The 23,686-nt window shown below is 31.7% G+C and overlaps 1 protein-coding gene and 2 long non-coding RNA genes across 3 annotated transcripts; 2 read left to right on the forward strand and 1 right to left on the reverse strand.

Moving 5' to 3' along the window:
* Positions 1-505: 505 nt before the first annotated feature.
* On the reverse strand, positions 506-10,988 carry LOC148311840 (cysteine-rich hydrophobic domain-containing protein 2). The gene is made up of 3 exons (XM_088278063.1): positions 10,762-10,988; positions 2,325-2,535; positions 506-1,215 (listed from the first exon to the last, which is right to left on the reverse strand). Exons 1-3 carry the CDS (start codon positions 10,881-10,883, stop codon positions 1,048-1,050), a joined length of 501 nt encoding a protein of 166 aa, XP_088134189.1. The 5' UTR covers positions 10,884-10,988; the 3' UTR covers positions 506-1,047.
* A 6,533-nt stretch (positions 10,989-17,521) lies between these two features.
* LOC148311841 (uncharacterized) lies at positions 17,522-19,519 on the forward strand. Its single transcript, XR_015839302.1, has 3 exons — positions 17,522-17,840; positions 17,967-18,600; positions 18,933-19,519. It is a non-coding gene; the product is annotated as an uncharacterized LOC148311841 (long non-coding RNA).
* Positions 19,520-21,727: 2,208 nt separating this feature from the next.
* Positions 21,728-23,334, forward strand: LOC148311842 (uncharacterized). The gene is made up of 2 exons (XR_015839303.1): positions 21,728-21,809; positions 22,925-23,334. It is a non-coding gene; the product is annotated as an uncharacterized LOC148311842 (long non-coding RNA).
* Positions 23,335-23,686: the final 352 nt, after the last annotated feature.

Below are 23,686 nucleotides of genomic sequence, written 5' to 3' on the forward strand. Positions count from 1 at the left end.
CACAAGTATTTAATGCATAATTGATTTTTATTTCTAAAGTTGCAGAAAGTAGGAAAAACAGATTTGTGATTGTGTGAATAGATACATATATTATTTTTGGTCAAGTAAAGGTGTTTTGTGAAAATTCAACTGCAATATTGTGAATATTCAAAATACATCGATTTATTATGATTAATGAAAAAAGTATCAAGTTTACAGAAATTTACTACACAGTGGTTTAAGAACAGAGGCAGAACTTATTTCCATAGTGGATTTGTAACAATATGTCACAATAACATGTTAAAATCAGTCAACAAATTTAGTCTTTCAACTCCCTTGGCTATATTATAATCCAAGAACTAAGTAAATCAGAAACAAAAATATCTACATCGGATCTTCCCATGTTTATCAATATTATTACATTTAATAGTATGAAATAATCTCACAATGTATATATTAATTTAAAAAAATATTAAATTATACTGTCGTAAAAAAAAATATAAGTAAATCTTATGGATGAATATTCTTTCTTTTCTTACGAGCACAAAAGTATCATAATGCATAGAAGTGATGTATATCGCCTCAAGCTGAATAAGTATGTTTCAATATTTTGTTGCCAAATTGCTGAATTTTGAGCACCATGACAAATCAATAAGCATATTCCATGGCTTTGCACCGATTCACAACCAATTCGAAATTTTGCAAACTGGATAAAATCACAAATCAGATCTTGAGACAACTTCCACGTTAAATATGCATTATTCTACCGCAAGTTATTAAAATTTAAAATATTAATTAACGTATAAAATATCTAAAATAACATAGAGAGATCTTGGCGTACAATAATTAAGTTATGTGTAAATTGCTACTATCTCTGCAAAATATCTAAATTCATACAAGAGCAAAAATGCTCGCAACTGCTGTTTTACGCAGTGTATCGTAAATCAATGTTATAAAAGTAAAATATTCATATTTTTCGCTTAATCTGTAGTAAAGGTCGCAGAGGCGGGGCCAACCTATTTACATACATATCCTGGGCTGGATTTGTGTCCTGATTTTAGTTGTAGTCTAGTCAGGCCTGTAGATGGGGATTTTAGGTATAAATTCTATTAGCAGGACGTATTCCATCATGGAGGAGGAATCGCAGTGTTGTTTGGTTAGTCTCCACCGTAGGCCCAGTTTATTGTACAGGTGACTGTTTTCCCACTCTAGCAGCTTGTCCAGCGAATTCTTGGCCTGGAAATTAAACCAAAAACCTCGATTACGGCGACACAGTCGTGATTAGATTGTTTTCAGAGCTTACAATAGAGAACTAGTGTGTATGCTTATCAATGTTTGTTTACTATGAAAGTGAATGAACTTAAAAGATAAGATTGCGATGCGTTTTGAAACTATTCTAGAGGCAACATAATTATAACAGTTCATTATACTTGCCATAGATTTTCCCAATCCCAAATTAAAAATAATTCTTAGATGGTTAATTTTGAGCTATCAAAATAGTTAACGTTGAATATGAAAACTTGTCATAATCAGGTGCGTTTGAAGCAGAAAAATAATCTAAACAAAATTGTATAAATAACTTTTTTTACATATACGTAAGATTTTTGTTTCAGTATAATAACTTCACAGTTTTAATATTAAGAAGAGAATTGGCAAAATAGTCTGCCTGAATACAAATAATCCGAAAAGAGATGGGTGCATCTGCACATGGACCCTAAGATTCCAACACTAAAAACAAATGACCCCTATTGATATTGAAAGATATATCTTCACGTAGTTTGAAGCTGTAAAGCAATTATTAAATACAAATTAAGTATATAATTTGGATTTAAAAATCTCACTCACTCTTTTCAAGAACGTCATAAATAAAAAATCTTCAATTTTCAGTTGTGCATGTTTTTGGAATGCCCAGAAAATGTACTATATAACAGCAAAAGAGGCATATTTTTAACTTAATATTTGCCCGCTACAGGGCAGGACATTTTGAAGAAAAGGTATTGTATAATTATTTTTTTAAATATACTTAATATTTTCCAAATGGAGAAAAAACCTTCAGGTTTTACCAAAAAAGATCTGTTGCACAGTAAAAAGTTCAATAAGTGGCTTGATATTTATTTTTAATACATTGTATTATATTTTTAAACTTTAAAAACGTTCTCCTGAAAAATCAAGTTTTTTGATTTATGACGTTCTTGAAAGGAGTGAGCGATATCTGTCAAGTCATCCAAACTCATCAGAAAAAAATTAATGAAAAAACATGCAGTAAAATTCAAAGTTAAAAACAAAAAAAACTTTAATAAGATATGGGAATTTTGTTTCATAGTTGTGTCACAGTGGATACTTACCCTTTTGCTAAGGCATATGACCGGCCACAGCGAGCAGCCGAGGGTGCAGCAGCAGCAGACGCAGCCGCAGAACAGCCACTTAACGTTGACGGGGAGGGTCTTCTTCAGGACGCTGTTCACCCGCATCACCGTGCCCTGGAACTCCTCGGGGGCCACGCGGGACTGCAGCCCGGGAGGAAAGTCGGCGCTGAAGCGGTTGCTGAGACCAAACCTGCACACAAATACACTGGTCATTCAATATGCCAATGCCAAAGTCACTGATCTGCATTTCATGGTTTTGATTCACAATGTGATAAATAAACCAAAAATGTTGAATAATTATTTTTTATTTATTGCAACTGCAGACAGTTGGTAGAATTCCATATTGAATTGTTGGGTAATATATCCAAAATAAAACAAGGTTTTTGTTGGATTGAATTCTACATTTATTTATGTATATCTTAATACGTGACACGTTTCGTCTTCTTAGGACATTATCAAAAACCTGATGTGTTTGATAATGTCCTAAGAAGACAAAACGAGAAATGTATTAAGATATACATAAATAAATGTAGAATTCAATCCAACAAAAACCTTGTTTTATTTTGGATATATTACCCAACAATTTATTTTTTAAATTGTTTATATTAACACCTTGTCGTCAGGCGGTTTTTTCATCAATTCAATTTTCAATTCAAGCCCTTATCCGCACCCCAATGGTGCATAGGGCAGTGCAAGGAAGTTGGAAGGAAAGGTGATCAGTTCTCCGCATCAGATACCAGTCCAGGGTAATTTTGAATAAATATTAGTTTGAAAAAATCACTTATATTTATTTGACTCCCTCTGGGAATCGAATCCGGGACCTCCAGAACGGTAGCCGAGCGTGCTGACCATTACACTACGGAGGCGGACAACCATCAACCCCGACCTCAATTAGTATACTAATTAGGGTTATATCACAAATAACCGCAAACTCAATTCCAATTTATAGTATTTTTTGATGTCTCGTGCTCTACCAAATGTAAGCAAATAGAACGCTTATAAGCGACTCCCGCTCTCTACCAACAGTATGTAAAAGACGTTTTTAAGCGTTTCCCTCAAACAATTTGTTAATATATGGATATTTAACAATAATATAAAGCTGGTCTAGTAAAAATGCAAATAAATTTAGATGCCGATTTTACACTTTTATCTCAACATCTGATAAATATTTTTATACATTTGGAATTTTGGGCACTGACCTAACTTATATCTTTCAATATTGTTTTAACTAACCTTTAACTACACCCAATGGTGCAGAGGACACTGCATTAGATTGATGCGGTGTTAACTTGACTATTTATTATGCGAAGGTCAGATTCCCGTCTGGGGTAACATAATAAATAAATATTGAGTGAATTTCATTTATTTTGAACCTAATTTTCTACAATAATTTAAAAAAAGTTTTTTTTAAAAGAGTAGAAAAATGGATATTCAGGGATCTGTTTTCTTTGATCTAAAATTTATCACAAAAAACTGCTGCCTGGCAACATTAAACCTATAAGCCGAAAAATGGCATTTTGAGGAGGTTCAATCCTATTTTTTTATGAGTTATTAATCTTGGTTATAAGTCTAAAGCCGCACTCATATCATCTTTCTTACTCTAAAATAGTAACCTTGCATAATATGAATTGATTTAACGTCTATTTTGATTGGGCCAATAAAACTAATTGACCAGGAAATGTATGTGATTAATTGATACACGAAAACATATATATCTTTTGTAGGAAGCAAATGAAGCATCGGATATTGGGCAAGTTTGTATTATTGATAAAATTTATTGAGAATTTTTTTCATGAAAAGGTTTTATATTTTCCTTCTAAATAAATAACATTATAAAGATTAAAAAAAAAAAAACTATGTTTACCAAACAGAGCTTTATATCACATAGAAGTATTAACATAATAGTAAATTATATTAATAAATAAACTGATAACTTCAACTTTGTGACAGTACATGTTGTCCCATGTTTCGTTCGAAGGTTTAAATTAAATTTTACATAGTGATTTTTTTAACACTTATGTTACGGCGCAATAATTCTAGAAACTTGAACTATGACCCCAAGCGCCCGCTAGAAGCAGGGCGGAGTGTACGCGGGGAATGTTTACGTTATACCCTTATGGGATTGATGCAGGGGAGACTGCACACACTTGTCCTTGTACTGTTATAGCGACCTGTTGAATAAACCGATTGCATCCTAATTGCGAGTTATTATTACCGATACCCGAGCCCCATAATACTTATATTTATTTGTTATTGCCCTAAACTGGCAACTGAAGTACAGGACTGATCATCTTGCCTTTGCGTAATTAATGATCAAGACACTACTGCGTCTATCCGATAAAGCAACCTAAACACCATTGTATGTGAATAAAGTTCCGAAGAAAATAATAAATTAGAGAAAGCAAAATGATAACAATTATGCACAATAATTTTAATGTTTTCCCAATCGGGAATTGAAACTATAAATGAAAATATAAATGGTAGCACTAACCACCTCTATTGTGCATTTGCCTACCATGCTGTAGGTTCCAGATTCAATTTCGAGGGGGGGTTAAAGTAATCAACTAATTAATATATTATATAAGTGTTTTTTTAATTGTAATATTTATATTATTAAGTGCAATTTTTACTAAGATTTTTTCTATATATAATATAACCCTGAACTGATAGCTAAAACGCAGGAGTGATAATGTTATCTTCATAAATTAAACAATCAAATTAACATTGCATCAATACAATGCAGTGCTCTATGCACCATTAGGTACTGACAAGGACAGTCAAATTTTTATTATCTCAATTAAATATTTAATCAGTCCAATCAAAGCCCGATAATTGTACAATTTAAGTCTTGAACTCTGTTCAACAGGTCATCATTTATGATTACGCATTTATGTGTTATAAAAAAAAAGCATTAGTCATAGCTCAGTTCAATGTGGCATGAATAAAAAATGGAAAATAAGAATACTCAGAAATAATATAAACAAAACTGATAAGCTTATGAGAATAGCCTGAAGCCAAGGGTAAAACAATAATATTTACAGTAATAACTCCAGTAGAGAGGACATGTGTTTACCAAAGTTCTTCCAATAACAATTTTTTTTATGGAGCATATAACTTTAAGAATGTCGTCATGCATATTGCCTGCTATATATAACAAACACTATTTATATTTTCTAATACCCTTTTATCAGTGGTATCCACAGAGAATTTATAAGGGCGGGCAGTAGAAGCAGGTTCAATAATAATAATAATCTTGGATGATTTATATAGCGCCATTTTCGTAAAAAACTACCTCAAGGGCACTTATACAGGTATGGATTATGATATGAAAATGATGAGAGAAAATTAAAAAATATATATTAATGAAAAACGTTGTCAATCGGCTGAGTCTGAGGGCAGGAAAGTGGAGCCGCCGTATTGTTGCGCATTCTTCTCGGTCTTCTTGGGTTGGAGCATGGCCAAGATGTTGGACAGGACGCCTCACTGTGTAATGGTAATGCCGGAGAGCAGCTTGTTAAGGTCCCGTCATTGTGGATATTCAACTGCAGATGGCGGAGGTAATGTTGGTCTTCTTGTTGTCACTGGAGACATTGATTTTTTCACTCTAATATTTATTCAATATTACCCTGGACTGGTGCCTGAAGCCGGAGTGCTGATCAAATTTGCTTCATGTTTTAACGATCAAGATAATTCTGCATTTGTATGATGCAGTGCCCTATGCACCATTGGGGTGCGGATAAGGGTTTGAAGAAGTAGAGGTAGGTAGTAAGGTAAGCTAGGTATTACGTACTATGGTATGCAAGATAGGTAGGTAGTAAGGTAAGCTGGTACTACTTAGTAAGGTAGGGTAGGTACCGGTTGCGTTTTTATATGTCACGCGGGTAAGTTAGGATAGAGAACTGCTTTTCTGCCTATAAAGAATGCATGCCCCTGCCTTTTTTAAAGATATACATTTAAAATTTCACCTGTAATTGAAAATACAACTAGCAGTACTCAATGTACAATAGTGTACAATTACTTGGTATTTCCAAGTAGGTGTATTTTCAAATCCTAGATGTATACCTTTAAGAAACATCTGAACTGTCAAATTTACTCTGTGGAATGAAAAAATCAAAGAATTTTTATGAAAATCAGAAAATGTTCAGAAAGTGCTTATTTTACGTTTTATCTATGAATCTAACATGTAACTTATATTTTTATAGTGATTTATGGACGTCACATTATGACTGTTCATTTAAAGACCACGAAAAAATTATATTACAGACAAAACATGTTTTATGATACTGTAATCATGCAATCTAATAAAAAACTAATAAAATAATTTTTGTATGTCGCAAAAGGAAGCTCACTCATATCAGTAAAATGGATGTAATTAATATTCCTGATAAGTGGAGTTTGCTCATTAGCAAACTCTAAGCACTCGAGGGATTATTGTAAAGAGATGAGTAATGAGTATTGATAATAATATTTACACATGCAAACTTCTAAACTATATTGAATTGTTGAGGAAACATTAGAGACTGAATACTCCATTAAATAATTGAAATATATAATTTCACATTGTTAACAAACATTTACTCGATAATATCGACGTGTCCTACGTAAAGTGCTCTAACTAAATTTTTGTCAATTTTGAGATATTTGGTTATGTTATCAACTGACCGTTATCTGCAAATAAAAAAAAAACAAAAAAATATATATTAAATAAATTACGCCTGGTTTTCAGGCGTATAAGACGCTGTCTACATCGAATTTTCGAAATGAACTGAACTCCTAAAACGCTTACTACTTAATTTTGACAAAGCATAAAGTTTTAAAACGATTTGATACATTATTTTATCGTGTTTTTGAATGTGTATAATACTAGTTTAGAATTTCAGATAAAAGAGTTAATTAATAAAAAAGAATACGTTGAAAAAATCTTCTAAGCTCTCTCCTGTAAAGTAACAGATTTGCAGATAGAGTACTTTACGTAGGGGCCGTCGATATATTAATATTAATAAGTATATGATTTGCAGTTTTTTTATATTTTTCTGGTACCTGTAGGAGTTAGGTCCATAGAAGAGAAAGGATCTTTTATTGAGATTCAACTATCTTACTTACACGCTTGGGTACTGTTTCTTTAGTCATTAATAATATAATAATCATAAATATATAACTGTCAGTTTGGCGGCTTGACGTCATGAACATTTATATATCATTTGCATTTTCTGTTAAATAGTATCTGATTGAGAAACACTCTATGAAAACTTCTACATTATTATTTTGAAACAATTAACAATTGAAGCCTTAAGGTGGAGACTGACCGGAGCATTTCGTCGTAACATCGCTCGCGGCGAGCATCAGCGAGAATCTGAAACTATGGATGTAGCGCTCGGTTCGCTGTACTGACTGCCTGAATGCTCGCATCGTAACAGGTTACGTTACGACGAAACGCTCCGGTCAGTCTTCACCCTAATAATCGACCAGTAGTAGAGTCTATAATTCATTATTGTTGTAAATAACTGTACGGAATCCTTAACACATTGTTTGCCGGAAATGCTTAAAAGCGTTTTTTACATACTGTTGGTAGAGAGTGGGAGACACTTAAAAACTTTCTATTTGCTTACTTTTGGTAGAGCGCGAGAGGCTAAAAAACATAATGTAGATCGGAACCGGGTTTGCGGTTACTTGGGATTAGTATGCTGAGGGTCAGGCGGCAGACTGTCTAGGTATAATTAGGGTCGGGGTGGATGAAAAAACCGTCCGTCAACAATGTTAATCACTCAATATAGAAGGCAAATGGTCTACAAAGGTTTGGAGCCACTGGTGTAGAGGTTTCTTAAACAGGGACAGCAGTTTCTTTACCGTGTGTGTATGTTTGAAAATCATAATAACATACGAGTTAAAATGATACAACATTTCAGTAAAATAATATGTTTTGTCAAGTGTATATTTTCAATTGAATTCTAAACATATTGTGTAGTCATCAGAGGCAGAAATTTACAACATGCTGATATATTTTTAACGGCAAAGTTATGAATATAACAATGGTTGCTAATTTGTTTTATAAATATTTTATAAAACTATTGACGAGAGCAATAAAATGGATCTATGTATGTATATGGAGGAGTTTATGATAAAATTAAGGAGTGATAGAAAGGTTCAATGTGATTGCTCAATGGAGAACCAAGACCATAAAAACGTTGAACCCTTTATTGTACATTATCTGTTTGACATAGAAAATTTGACGGTTACGGTTTTAGCAAATTGTTGTCGGGCAGTTTATTCATCAACCCCAACCCTAATTATACTCTAGGCAGTCTGCTGCCCAACCCTCAGTGTATTAATTACAAGTAACCACAAGCCTAATTCCGATCTGTACAATTTTTTTGTCGTCTCTCGCGCTCTACCCAAAGTAAGCAAATATGACGATTTTAAGCGTCTCCCGCTTTCTACCAATCGTATGTGAAAGACGCTTTTAAGTGTTTCCCGCAAACAATGTGTTAATTTTATAAAATGACCTACAACATATAAACTAAATATTCTTAACAAAAAAAAAAACAATAAGAGGTGAAATAATATGGATATATATTTTTTTGTATTAACAACTTGATAACATGCACAATTTTTGATAAAACACTTTAAGAGTAAATCTTCTTCTTCTTCTAACCCTTATCCGCACCCCAATGGTGCATAGGGTACTGCATCGTTAGAAGCAGTGTTATCTTGATCGTTAAATACACGAAGGAAAGGTGATCAGCCTTCCGCTTCAGGTACCAGTCCAGGGTCATAATAAATAAATATTAGACTGAAAAATCACTAATATTTATTTTGACCCTCTTGGGAATCGAACCCGGGACCCTTCGCCATGGTAGCCTAGCGCGCTAACCACTACACTATGGAGGCGGACAGAGAGTAAATAATATCACTTTATTGGTAAGACCACAACAATAAAAGAGTAATGACCTTATACAAAAGGATCAGGTACTGAATACCTAAGACAAAGCAAAATGAATCAAAACAAAGAGAGATACTTTTGGGTGAAAAAACTTTTGAGGAGAAAAAATTCGAAATAGGTATTATGGATAGATAAATTAAGCAATTTTGAAAATATTCTAAAATATATCACAACATTATACGGAGAAAAGGATAGCAGATAGGGGGCAGAAATAAATATTCCTTTTTTAATTTAAGTTTTACTTAGTAAATACCACTACTTCTGAAAATATACTGTTACACATGTTTCGATGCATTCCGCATCATTTTCAAACACCGTGTCAAATATGGTGTTTGAAAATGATGCGGAATGCATCGAAACACATATCACATTAGATTTTTAAGAAATAGTAGTATTTACTAAGTAATACTTAAATTAAAGATGGATAGATTTTACTACAAAGTGACTGCCGAATCACAAGTTGTAGTTTACTGTACACAAAATCATCAACATGTATAATTACATTTATTGTAACTTAATTTTACTAGTTTTATCTTCTCATACACAGCTTCAATTCATTGTTTCTTTAGTTTGTATCTTATATGTTATATTAGTAACTATCATGAAGAATATGGACTATTGAATTTTTTTTCCTTCTACTCAACCTAAAAATGACATCCTTTATTGCCCAAAAAGTTAAATAAACTGTCATTGCTTTCATATACATTTGAGAACTTTTTAGAAGGCGATTTAGTTAGTTTTACTAGAGATAGTTGAAAAACTTAATCTAAGTACTAAACATTAATTTCAATAGTTTGCCCTCTTTTTGCATTTGGTAAGTGTCCTTTTTCGGTATTAATTTAACATGGTAGACTGATCTTTTGTATTTTACATCACTATAACTATGAATCTAATGAGATATATAATATATCATTTATTAGATGTAAATAATGGTGATTTTTACAATTCACATTGAAAAATAGGGTGAATTGAAAATATGTATCTGTCATATAATATTTAAGAACATAGTTGTTGCTACTATGTATTTTATTATGTGGGTTGCGACTAACGACGGGTTAAAACGTTGAAAGATTCTTTATTGTAAAAATAAGCAGAGGTTAGTTTGATGTATTATGACATTTCCTTGATAAGCTGGCCACAATGCAGACTACTCATTGTGGTCAATATAACTATATATAATACGAGCGACTAAATTCACAACGAGCGGAATAAAGAACACCATGTCTCTCGTTAATTATTTAAACATTTGCTTTATTATTTGCACGAAACCAGCGAGATTCGTCAGAGTTCATTGCTGTTTATTGACAAAGACATTCGATAGCATAAACATCAAAATTGGTACGCAATACATTATCCGAAAAAACTGAAAAATAATATCTACTGATAAAAAGTGAAGGCTAACATCTCAGGATAAAATCGAAATATAACTACGGCCAAATAATATGCAGAGAAAACAAAGAAGAAAAAACTTCGTACACTGTCATGTTCCCAGCTCCCCGGACGACAATCGGGTCAGGCACCATCGTGACGTGAGTATCTTCGATATTTTCTTCATTCTCGGTTTCTTCTTCGTATATCGCGTCAAAATCCGCCAACATTACTAGAAATAATATAAAATCAAAAAAATCACAATACACTCGCGTTACGACCGACTCATCGCTCACGGTCAATTCGCAGTCTACGGTTGTCTACGGAAACCGAAGTGATTGCTTTCATGGACAAGTGCTGCCAGATTCATAATACTGTACCGAGACACGAACCTACGTAAAGAACGACGACTTATCACTATTATCCTTTATAGATTCCGCTATCAAACAATAGATGTCATTAAATACAGTTTGCCTGATATAAATAAAAACGTCAATAGATGGACGACGGACTTTGTAAATCAATCAAGTGATATCAAATATCAGCATATTAAAAAAAAACTTTAGTTGTAATTATAGGGAAATTATTTTTAATTACATCGGCAGTTCCAAGCTGCCCTTGTGTTGCCGGACTAAAAATTGTTATCCATCTTTTACTTCTTTAATTTTACTCGAAGGTGCTCAGTACCGTAATACCAAATTGTACTAATAAAGAAAACTACACAAATATAGACGCGGTGGTGTGATTGGGTAGACGCTCGACTGCAGAATAGGCGTCGCCGGCTCGATATACCCGCAAATAGCCAAATGAATTCAAGGAATATTTATTTTCATCTGATTTGGGTGTTTGAGTTGTTTTTTCATATCAACCTTCTCCATTTTTACTATCCTACCTGCAGACAGGGTTCTTAATAATTACTCGATATGATTAAATATAAGAAGAAGAAAAAAACAATTCACAAAGAACTTGTAAATAAACTTAAAATTCACGACAGTAAAATTTATAAACACGATAGTTCCATAAAAATTTAAGTTTAAAAGTGAATAAAAGATTTTAAAACTGTTCATCTATTTCTCAATTAAATTCTTAATCCTCCATTTATTCTCAAACGATGGAACAATGTTTAACGTTTGAAACCAGGTGAGATTAGAATAACGTGATTGAAAGAATCCCTACTCTTTGTCACTTAATCGGGAATCAAACCTGTCACCACGTTTAAACTGTAATGCTAAGCACGTTATGCAAACATACATCTTTCTATCGTTCCCGCCAAAGCGTGATCAAATGACATTATAACTAAATACATACGTATAACTATATAATAGGTAATTTCCTTTGAGTGATAAACGTACCATTATTTAAAGGCTGTCAGCATTGCAAAATACCTCCGCGTTCTGCTTTTATTAGGTACACTTTCAGACCGTATGTCTCGACTAAATATACGAGCATATCATATTATGTGCAAAGACCTCGCCCAAGGCGGGCGTGGTCAGATGGTGCAAGATGACCATGCTTTCGAGACGTTTATCTCGATAAAGAAATCATTGATTGACGAGGACGATATGAAAAAAAAAAACAAATTAGGAACACAGTTTTCTAATTACCTTTCCACACTTATAGCGCTTGTGCACTACACGGAATTTTACCGTCCGGCAGTCCGGTTTAAAAAAAATAAAAGCGACTACGATAGTTTTGAGTGATCGAATTTACGCGCAACGTGTTCACGCACCGATCAAGAGCTCCGATCCCAATAAAGATGGACAAAAGCACAAGCCAATCAAAGCCAATCATCGTTTTAAAACGCTAACTGAAGTGCCGGATGGTAAAATTCCGTGTAGTGGACAAACGCCCTTAGAGCGCTTGTGCACTACACGGAATTTTACCATCCGGCAGTCCAGTTTTTATTATTATTATTTTTTTAAATAAAAGCGACTACGACAGTTTTGCGTAATCGAATTTACGCGCATCGTGATCACACACTGGTCAAGCGCACTGATCCGAAGAAAGACGGCCAAAAGCACAAGCCAATCATCCGTTTTATCATGCTAATCGGATTGCCGGACGGTAAAATTCCTGTAGTGGACAAGCGACCTTAAGAACACATTATCGAATCCAGTTTATTAAAACATAATTGATATAGGTTTTCAGTTAGTTCAGGAAGTTAAGTTTTTAATTTTGTCGGAAAGTGATGGTGTAATTTCACCGCGTGCCGACAATAATGATCGATTATGTTAACTGCCTGTATTTACAGAAATCAGAAAGTTCAAGAGTTGGGTAGGTAGGTACTGTCGAGAATAAATAAAATAAAAACATTATACGTTTATTTGCCCATTTTATTATATGTAAATAAAATGAGGCATCAATTAATGTATTAAAATATGAACCTACACATTTAAAATTTAATAGTGTTAAGGCCCAGTATCCGTTAGTCGCAACTTAATTTTCTCCAAATCCAGGTATTTTTTTAATTTAAAAAGAGAAATATTTGTGTTTTTATTATTTACACAAATATTTCAATTTCATACTATTTCTGTGAGCCAAAGCAGCTCATTATTAGAAATAAGTATCAATTTAAAGTAGAGTGGGTTCGAACCGAGAAACTCTGACTTGAGAGTCCGCGACACTAACCACGGGACCACAACCAGACGCTATTTTCCCCGGTAATATTTTACGTAATTGATTTTTTCTTAAAACACCGTTTGTTTCATTGAAACAATAAGTTTTTTTAGAAATAATTATATGGTTTTGAAAAGAAAAGAGTTATTGAACGGTTAGGAGTAAAAAAAAATTTGTAAAACTATATTTTCTATATATATTCCAAAAAAATCCAATTTATATTCTTTAAAAAAATCGGGCGTAGAAAGACGTGTTCCCTCTACGGCGGTCGGCCGGTGAATGAATTCTGTCTTGCGTTGTACCCCCTTTAATATCTATACATTTTTTGTGTTTGTGATCCGTGTTTTCATTTTTTTATATATAATAAGTCCAAAGAGCGAAAAAACGACCCGTGAAAGCTAGAAAGCTTGGTGTTCCAATAATTTCCTGTTGTCTTCAGTACTGCATGGCACAATTCAAAGGGAGGGTATTGCGATTTAATTGATACCAAAGCCTTCAATATATATTACCCAACAAATACCTGATCCGATAGAGCAGTGATTCCCAAAGTGTTCGATATAGACCCCCAGGGGTCTACGACAAACTTGCAAGGGGTCCATGTCAGCAAAAAAAATTGGGGGTCCATAAAATAGAAACGGGGGTCGACGACGCACAGTTTGTGTTGGCGCGGTACTCAAGATTCGAACCTCAATTTCTCTGGACTAAATATTGATATCGTAGTGAATTTTAGCTTAATTTTCATACTATTGACATCTGTGCGAATAATCCCTAAAAAAATCCTTTCATAGAGCTAATTGATAAAATTAGGAGCTTTGCTAATATCAGCAATTCTGGCTTCAAAAAGACATCCCTAAGAACAACTACATACACTATATACAAAAATACATTTGAACTTAATAAATTTGCTAAAAATAATATCAGGTAAGGCGGGGTTTACCCAAAATTGAAAAACATAGCAAGGGGTCTACGAGACATAAAGGTTTGGGAACCTCTGCGATAGAGTAATACTTGAGCTTATGTGTTCACAGTCTACCTTCATACAAATGGAGTAAAAGCGTTTAAAATATTTTTACTAAAATAGGAGTAATTTCAAATACTCCCCATGATCCGATGCCAATGAAATAGATTATTACAAAATATACAATTTTAAAAGTGCACTGTAATATTATGGACCTACTAAATAATTATTATGTTTTTAGTAGACCACGCAACACTCTATCATCCATTGCGCACTATCGCAAAAGAAGTTACTCCAGTATAATTATTATTTTTAATCGAAAATGCTCTCAATAACCATCTAAGAATTATTTTCGATACAACAAATGATACCTGTAGAGTAAAGCCCCCTATAACGTTGAGATAGATACTTATTTAATTTGTTTTAAAAAATTGTTATTTTTGTAGATACCATGTGAAACCTTAACCCTAAAATGAATAATGGAAAATAGTCATCGGGTATATCATATATGTTACTCTTATGCGTGTAATGTGTTTGAAAAATAAATAATATATACATCGAAGGTTATCTAGAGAAAGACCAAGGAATTCATGTGTGAAGCAGGAAGATAACATGATTCGAAGGCATGGCCTAGGTGACGTTATCCAGGACAAAAGGACATACATATGTATAAATATATAAATATATATATATATATATATATATATATATATATATATATATATATATATATATATATATATATATATATATATATATATATATATATATATATATATATATATATATATATATATATATATATATATATATATATATATATATATATATATATATATATATATATATATATATATATATATATATATATATATATATATATATATATATATATATATATATATATATATATATATATAAATCCCAAAACGTATAAATGCCTAAATTCAATAAAAGTGTGAAAGGTCAGTAAAATTACTTGGCACTTTCAAGAAAAAATGTTGCAAAATCAGTGTTTGAATATAAAAACTAATCAATATAATCATGACCGGCATAGCCCACAGAATCACGGGCCATGGAATTAACTAACATTTCACTTTGTGCCTATCTATGTAAATGTGTTTTATTATTATATGTCTGTGAAACTCAAGCCTGTTTTGTAGAATCTCTATGAATTTCGCCGTTTATTTTAAATCATTATTAAAATCTACCGAGATACGAAAAAAATAAAAAGATCAGATCTGAGGAAAAAAACGAACGGTAAACCTTACCTAAAGAATGTTAAACATATAATATAAATAAAACCCTTATCGGCACCCCAATGGTGCAGAGAGCATTGCTTCATATAAACGCAGTGTTATCTCAATCGTTTACACATGAAGGAAAGGTGATCAGCCCTCCGCTTCAAGTACCAGTCCAGGGTAATATTGAATAAATATTACAGTGTAAAAATCACTTATATTTATTTGACCCCCCCTGGGAATCGAACCCGGGACCTCCAGAACGGTAGCCAAGCGTGCTGACCATTACACTACGGAGGCGAACATAATATATTTAAAATCGAATAAATGTTATGTTAAACATAATATATTTAAAATCGAATAAATTAGAGCCCACATAGAATTTACAGCGGAATGGTTAATTCATAAAATGCATTAAATTAGCGTCGGGTTGTGGTCCCGTGGTTAGTGTCGCGGACTCTTGAGTCAGCGTTTCTCGGTTGGAACCCACTCTACCACAATTTGATACCTATTTTTAATAATCAGCCGCTTAGGCTCACAGAAATAGTATGAAATTCAAGTATTTATGTAAATAATAAAAACACAATTATTACTCTATTTAAAAAAAATCCTAAATTTTAAATTACATTTTCTAAGCTTTTGTTCCGATTTATGTAACATACATATGTATATGTATTTGTTAATTTCTCACTGTGCTCAACTGTGCTTATTTATGTAGTTAGTGTTAATATTATTTTATATTATGTTGTATCATTTCGCTCACTCCTATCAAGAACGTCATAAATCAAAAATCGTCATTTTTCAGTTGTGCATGTTTTCGGAATGCCCAGAAAATGTACTATATACCAGAAAAAGAGGCATATTTTAAATTTAATATTTACCCGCTACAGGGCAGAAAGTGTTGTTTTTGTATTTTGAAGAAAGGGTATTGTTTAATTATTTTTTAAATGTACTAAATATTTTTTAAATGTAGAAAAAGCTTCAGGTTTACCTAAAAAGATATGTTGCGCAGTAAAAAGTTCAATAAGCGGCTTGATATTTATTTTTAAAACATTGTAATATATTTTTACACTTTAAAAACGTTCTCCTGAAAAATCAAGTTTTTTGATTTATGACGTTCTTGAAAGGAGTGAGCGATTTGTGATTTCTTGATACATTTTTTTAATAATATACATGAACGTCTCGTCACGGGTTCTGCTGAGTGAGGCGTTCATCAAAAATATAGTAATGTATTGTAAAAAGTAATAAATATATACATATATATATATATATATATATATATATATATATATATATATATATATATATATATATATATATATATATATATATATATATATATATATATATATATATATATATATATATATATATATATATATATATATATACATATATATATATAAATATAAATATATATATATATATATATATATATATATATATATATATATATATATATATATATATATATATATATATATATATATATATATATATATATATATATATATTTATATATAAATATTTATATATATATATATATATATATATATATATATATATATATATATATATATATATATATATATATATATATATATACACACACACATGTTTTCTAATTTATTTCGTCTTCGGACTCTCCAGATTTCGTACGGCCAACGTAACCCCCAGATCTGTAGCCATTATAGCAATAGCAATACCAACTGCAAATAATAATTGTTATTTATTTAAATGTACGGTTTCCGAACATATCCCTGCACGGTCGATTAGTTTTGACCTTTCATTGTAAAGAAACAGTAAAGGTAATAAAACCGCGCGTCGACCTTTTCAAACGGACACTTCGTGTTTAATCTGTCATGAAATAGGTACCTATTATCTGTCTACCTTTGGAGGCTGCAATTCTTTACTGGGGCAGCTGGATTCTGACTCTAATATTCAGTATTTCTATGCTACATTACTTCTAGTAATAAATGTAAAAGATGTCGTGAACTTTTTTCAAAACACAAAGAATCATAGGATACAGTCGGAATTTTGTTTTTTTTTACAGGTGTCTCAACTTGATATGAAACACCTATCGATCCTCTTTGATGGGAAGAATATGAAAGTCACAGCACACCAAGGCCTGTGACCTGGCATTTGGCTGGCTTAAGCGATCACTTTAAACACGTGTAACGTTCACCATTCTGCCCATTATTGAATTGCATTATTGAATTGCATTAATTTTTGAATCCAGTATATATGCAATACTCTGAGAACCTTCCACATGTGGATACGATTTTCAATACGTTTGAAGGTACGGCTGATTAAAGCGCCACCAGTTGAGGACTTGGTGATGTATTTATTTTGATTACTCCGTTTGAACATAGGTGAGTTTCATTCCGAATTAATTCACATATATTTTTTAGTAGACAGAGTTTGAAATATATATTTTTCAAATATTTCTATATTTAACAGTTGATTATTAACAATAATAATATTATTTATTTTATCAGACACTGGATTATTCACCCTACGAATGAGATGTCAATTTATAGGTATTTCAATTTTGATATAAAATATCTATCGTTCCTCTTTATATGAAAGAAGACGGAAGTCTGAGCTTGCCAAGGCTTTCAACCTGGCATTTGAATTTTTATTATCATGAAAATTATTTCTTGATCTTTCTTGTTTTAAGAATTCGGGTTTTATCTTAACAAATTTTGCTCTACGTTTGAATGTCACAGCAGCTTAGAATTAGTAGGTACCTTGTCATGTAAGATGAACAACTTATGTTTGTGTAAATATTGTAACCATTGAATAGGTAATGAATGTCACAACACAGTAAGATGTACAATGGTAGAAGACATCTTCCATTAACTGCTGTTCCCTACAAATATCGGTAGGTAAGAGGTATACAATCGTAAATTTAAAACGTTGAATTTTCAGTAAATGTATTACTAAGTAGTGATTAAAAATAAATTGTACATTTTTAGCAAAGCCATGAAAAAGCAATGATTTTTTTTAATAACAATTATACTATGTTTACTCACTTCCTAAATTCTGGCAGTGAAATATTCTAAAATAATCATTAATTCTCTCTGCTGAAATTCTAAAATAACACTGGCCATTATTTACAGCTTTTATTTTGTAACTGGCATGAAAATACCTGATCTTTTAACGAAAGAAATCCTGAACGAAAGCTAAAAAATGTAGCACGTCAGATTTTTTAGTTATGGATATTTTTAATTCTGATATTGACTAAAGTTTATCTTATTATTTATGTATAAATAAATATGAACATTTAATGCTATCGTATTCAATATTAATAAACTAATATGTTTCCACTGTTACTCCATAATTATCAATACTTTTTAAAATCCCTTAAACCTTGAGGTATTTTTTTTACGAAAATGGCGCTATATAAGTTATCCAATTTTATTATTATTATTATTATTATTATTAGACTAAAACATGTCTAGATACCAACCACTATTACGGTTTCAACGTATAGTGTCTATACAAACAATAATATGACTTAACATCAAAACTTGACGTGAAATGAGAATGATCGCAGATCTCAGAAATGTAAACGGTTGTAAACCCTGTAAAAGCTCCATATTTGATTCCTAGAAAACTTAGTTCTTTATCTGTAATAGAAAAAATAAAGACGTTATGTTTTCTGCAGAAGTTGATTAATTTTTTTTTGAATTAGGGACTTGACGTAGGCTTTGTAATTAAGTTAAATAATATATTCATATCTTGCTAAAGAGTTTATACGACTGATCATATAAGAAAACGATTTCTAATAAATTTTACATAAAGATACTTTCGCTTGATCCTACGCGTCGTGTGACAAAATTTCAATAAAACACAATGAGGGCAGAGCTAAAATTGTAATTCATAATGATGAAGTTTATTGACATTCAAAATATATGCTTTTAATTGGGGCAATAATAAGAATGAAATCTACTGATGTAACCGTTAAAATTGTTATAATTTAAATTGAGTGTTATTATTTCGCAATGTGTTATTAAAAAAAGATACAGAAAATAAAAGATTTTTAAAATTACACTTGTTCATAATTGTTATGTAATATTGTTATAGTAAGAAGCCCTGTAGAAATGAGCTATAATATGTTTGTACATTCTTAGACATTAATTCCTATCCAAACTATTTGAAAAAAAAATCATTGCGTTTTTAATGCTTATATTAAATGCAGTATCATATTTAATTTTGTAAAGTTATAAGATGTTTTAACATTTAATATTCTTTTGGTTAGAATATAAAACAATAACAAAATATGGCATTTTCAAATTAATTCGTTTCAAACTAGGCGAAACAATTGTCACAATATTGATTTTTATTTGTTTTTTTTTTTTAAATAAAATACAGCTTAGTAGACTCAACAAAATCTGTGTTTGATTTAAAAATAAATTCATAAATTAAAATGGAGTTCTACAAATTAAACGCGAAATCAATAAATAAAAATATAAGTAACGATTTTTATCTTTAATACTTAATTTTTTTTTTCAAAGTTTTTTCATTATGAATTGTTTTCCATATCACTTACATATTTATGGCCGTGATTGTATTTGTTGTTTTACAATCCGATCTACCATTATAATTAGATACATTACATAAAGCGAGAACCTAAATAAATAGAATTGGAATCGTGATGTGTTTCAGAGATCTCAGAACAGAAACTATTTATTATTTTTCGTTTAGTAAACTTCTGTGTACATAGAAGTAAATATAAATAACATATTATATGTTTTGTCTACCGTGAATATGATTTATTCGTTCAATAAACATGAAAATGTTATTTGATAATCATTATTACGTAATATTCTTTGCAGGAAAAATTAATAAAATAACGTACAAAGACACATATGAAATAAGTAAAAAAGGATTAACTTACTTTATATAAAAAAAAACTTAACTTTGATTTTAATCTATGTATTTTAACACAATGTCCGCCTCCGTAGTGTAATGGTCAGCACGCTCGGCTACCGTTCTGGAGGTCCCGGGTTCGATTCCCAAGGGGGGTAAAAATAAATATAAGTAATATTTTCACTGTAATATTTATTCAATATTACCATGGACTGGTTACCTGAAGCGGAGGGCTGATCACCTTTCCTTCATGTGTAAAACGATCATGATAACACTGCGTTTATAAGACACAGTGCCCTATGCACCATTGGGGTGAGGATAAGGGTTTTATTATTATTATTATTTTAACACATTGATTTTTTTGCTTTATTTTAATTCCTTTTGCATTTTACAACATAATATAAATACAAATCCAAAAAAAAAATTTAAAACAAAAAATATCCCACAAAGGCATGGACTTTGTGTGGGTATACATTATATTTAGGTCATAGTAAAGGGCACTGGCAAGAATACAATAGATATTATAAGTAGTAAAAATTACATTTAAAGTGTTAATAAAAACTACAAATACTTACAAACACCCTCCCTATCATTCATCGTTTACTTTGCGTAATGCCACTTCAAAAAATACTACTTGTTCACAAATCAGGGTTTCTCCACATTAGAGTTATTTTTACATTTTGACTTCTCGACATAGATAAAGAAGAATATGGAAGTCTGGGTATTTACAGGACTTACGACTCGTCATCACATGTGTGACATTTACCATTCTACCTAAGTGGAGAAACCCTGATTTTTTGTATTTAAATTAAGTTTTTTGTATTTTGTATTAACTAATTATACTTAGAAACCTATACCCTTATACCCTGTACTATGACTATTTATTTTGTATACCCACACACAGGCCATGCCTTTGTGGGATCTTTTTTGTATTCATTTTTATTTTTTATAAACATTTTTTGTTTTTGAATTTATGTAATGCAAAAGAATTTTAAATAAAGAAAAAAAAAAAAAGGGGGAGTATCTGATTGTTTGCGAGTATATCTAATTCAATAAGCGACCGGCTGCTCAAGAAGCCGCGTGTGTAGTCTGCGCGCTATTATTATTTAGAATATATAATACATAAGAATTGTTTTTTTTAAAAATATGTATTGAAAAAAAAACTCCTCACCTTTCAATAAGCCTTTTCTTTTCAAAACTATATAGTTATTTCAAAACAAAAGTTATTTTTTCATGCAAAACGGTATTTTTAGCCGAAAATTCTATTAATTCAAATATTGAAATTGAATTGAAAAACACTTGTTTTTTTAACCATACATACGTTCAGTTTACATTTAGACCTGAAGATGGAAGCACAGCTTCCGAAACTAGTCGTCATAAAATAAAATAAGTGGTAAAAAAAAACAAGTGTTTTTCATTTTAAATTTCATCATGTCTTACCACAATGCCGAAACAATAAATAAAAGGTCAAGTAATATTTAAAAATAATTTTTTTCAAATCAGGTTGAGGTTTTTTTTAATTTTATTCACTTAATACACTGTTTTATTCACTTAATACACTGTGGCTACAATGTTTTTTTTAAAGATTTTAATTAATTTTCTAAACATTTTTAACAATCTTAAAATTAAGAACGCAGTTCTCTACAAAAAAGAGACTGAGCTCTTGTGCTTGGAGAGGGACTTACACTTGTTTTACAATATAGAATCTATTTTTTATTGAAATTATTATCTTTTATTCTTTCTCGGATTAACATTTATAATATTAATTTTCATTCAGGTTTATCGAAGTTGGGCCTTAACTGTAGGAATCAGAATCTGTGAATACAAAATATATAACTAACTAACTAACCATCATGCCACTTCCCCGTAGAGGTAGCCAGAGAGAATCGAACGCCACACCACTCTGTCTTTGCAAACATTCTTCGCCTCTTCTACATTCATGCATCTCCTCATACATACCCGACGATTATTACGCCTCCTGACCCGGCCGCTTTCAAGTATTTGACATACTTCTTCTGCTTCTTTTTCCAACTACATTCGCCTCATAAATTTGTTTAACCGTTCTTTCCTCACTCATACGTTCCACGTTTTACATCTCCAAACCATCTCAACTTACCTTTCTTAATTTTATCGATAATGCTTATCTCCGCCTTGCATTCTTTCCTTATTTCATCATTCGAACATCTATCAAACATCGTTTTGCCACACATTCGTCTGAGGGATCGCACTTCGACTGCGAAATATATGAATGACGTAAAAATGCAATGCTCAACATACTCGTACGGCCTAGAGGTCTCCAGGCTCGGATAGAGTACCAAAGCTCGTGAGAACGAGATATCTGGTGCAATTTCTTCTGACGCAACTTGCCTCGGGCATTTTAATAACACCTTATCCAATCCAGGGCATTTATTTGGACCAAACGTAACCGAGCTTTGCAATTTTGGCAACAATGACAGATTTGATTATTAACAATATATTAACATATTTTCTTATTTCGTTTTTCCCTTATGTTTTTTATATTTTCGCATTTGTTTATTTTAATATGCTTCTTATCTCACCATTCTTATCTTACTTCTTTTAGGCGTGCGGTAGTTAGCAAGAAAAGGCGATTCAGTTGGCTTGGCCATGTACTCCGCATGCCTCCTGAGAGCCTTAATCAAGCTTGCCTCTTTTACAAGGCATCAGGCTCGCGCCGCCCAGGACGACCACTGCTGACAATTCGTCGGCAGTTCTCGTCAGAACTTCGGGACGCGGATCTGACTTGGGAGGATGCAAGGGAGCTGGCAGCCGACAGAAAAGCCTGGAGACAGTTTGTGGACTCCATATGCTCCACCTAGGGAGCAAATGTGGTTTAATAATCTTATCTTATGTTTTACTCGTTTATTTCTTTTAAATATGCTTCTTATGCCTATTTATTATGGCTGTTTATTGTTTTTAATTGTTTGTTGTCACTAATATTTTTCATTAAATAAAATAACCACGGGAGCATAATCCGAATAAATTATTAATTAATACATCAGACCAGTCTGACGATGTCGGTAACGACGAAACCCGGTCGCTGGTCAAATAAAAATAAAGTGGAAAAGCTAAAAATATCGGTTTTAATCTAATAATATATTAAAAATGCAATTCCATCGCGAAGTGTCAGTGGATAATATAAAATTATTAATTAGTTTTTATCCTTATCAACACATATTTTTTTTGGTGCAATATAATGCTCTAGTCTATATATATAATACAGACAGTTATACTAAAAGGCCATGACATGTGCATTTAAATTTATATACACATTTTTATCTCAAATTTATGGTGAAGATAGGAACATAGGTGTAAATAAATTAAT

Source organism: Brachycentrus maculatus, unplaced genomic scaffold (genome assembly GCF_059751285.1).
Source record: "Brachycentrus maculatus isolate JH-2025_06_01 unplaced genomic scaffold, ASM5975128v1 h1tg000055l, whole genome shotgun sequence".
NCBI lineage: Eukaryota > Metazoa > Arthropoda > Insecta > Trichoptera > Brachycentridae > Brachycentrus > Brachycentrus maculatus.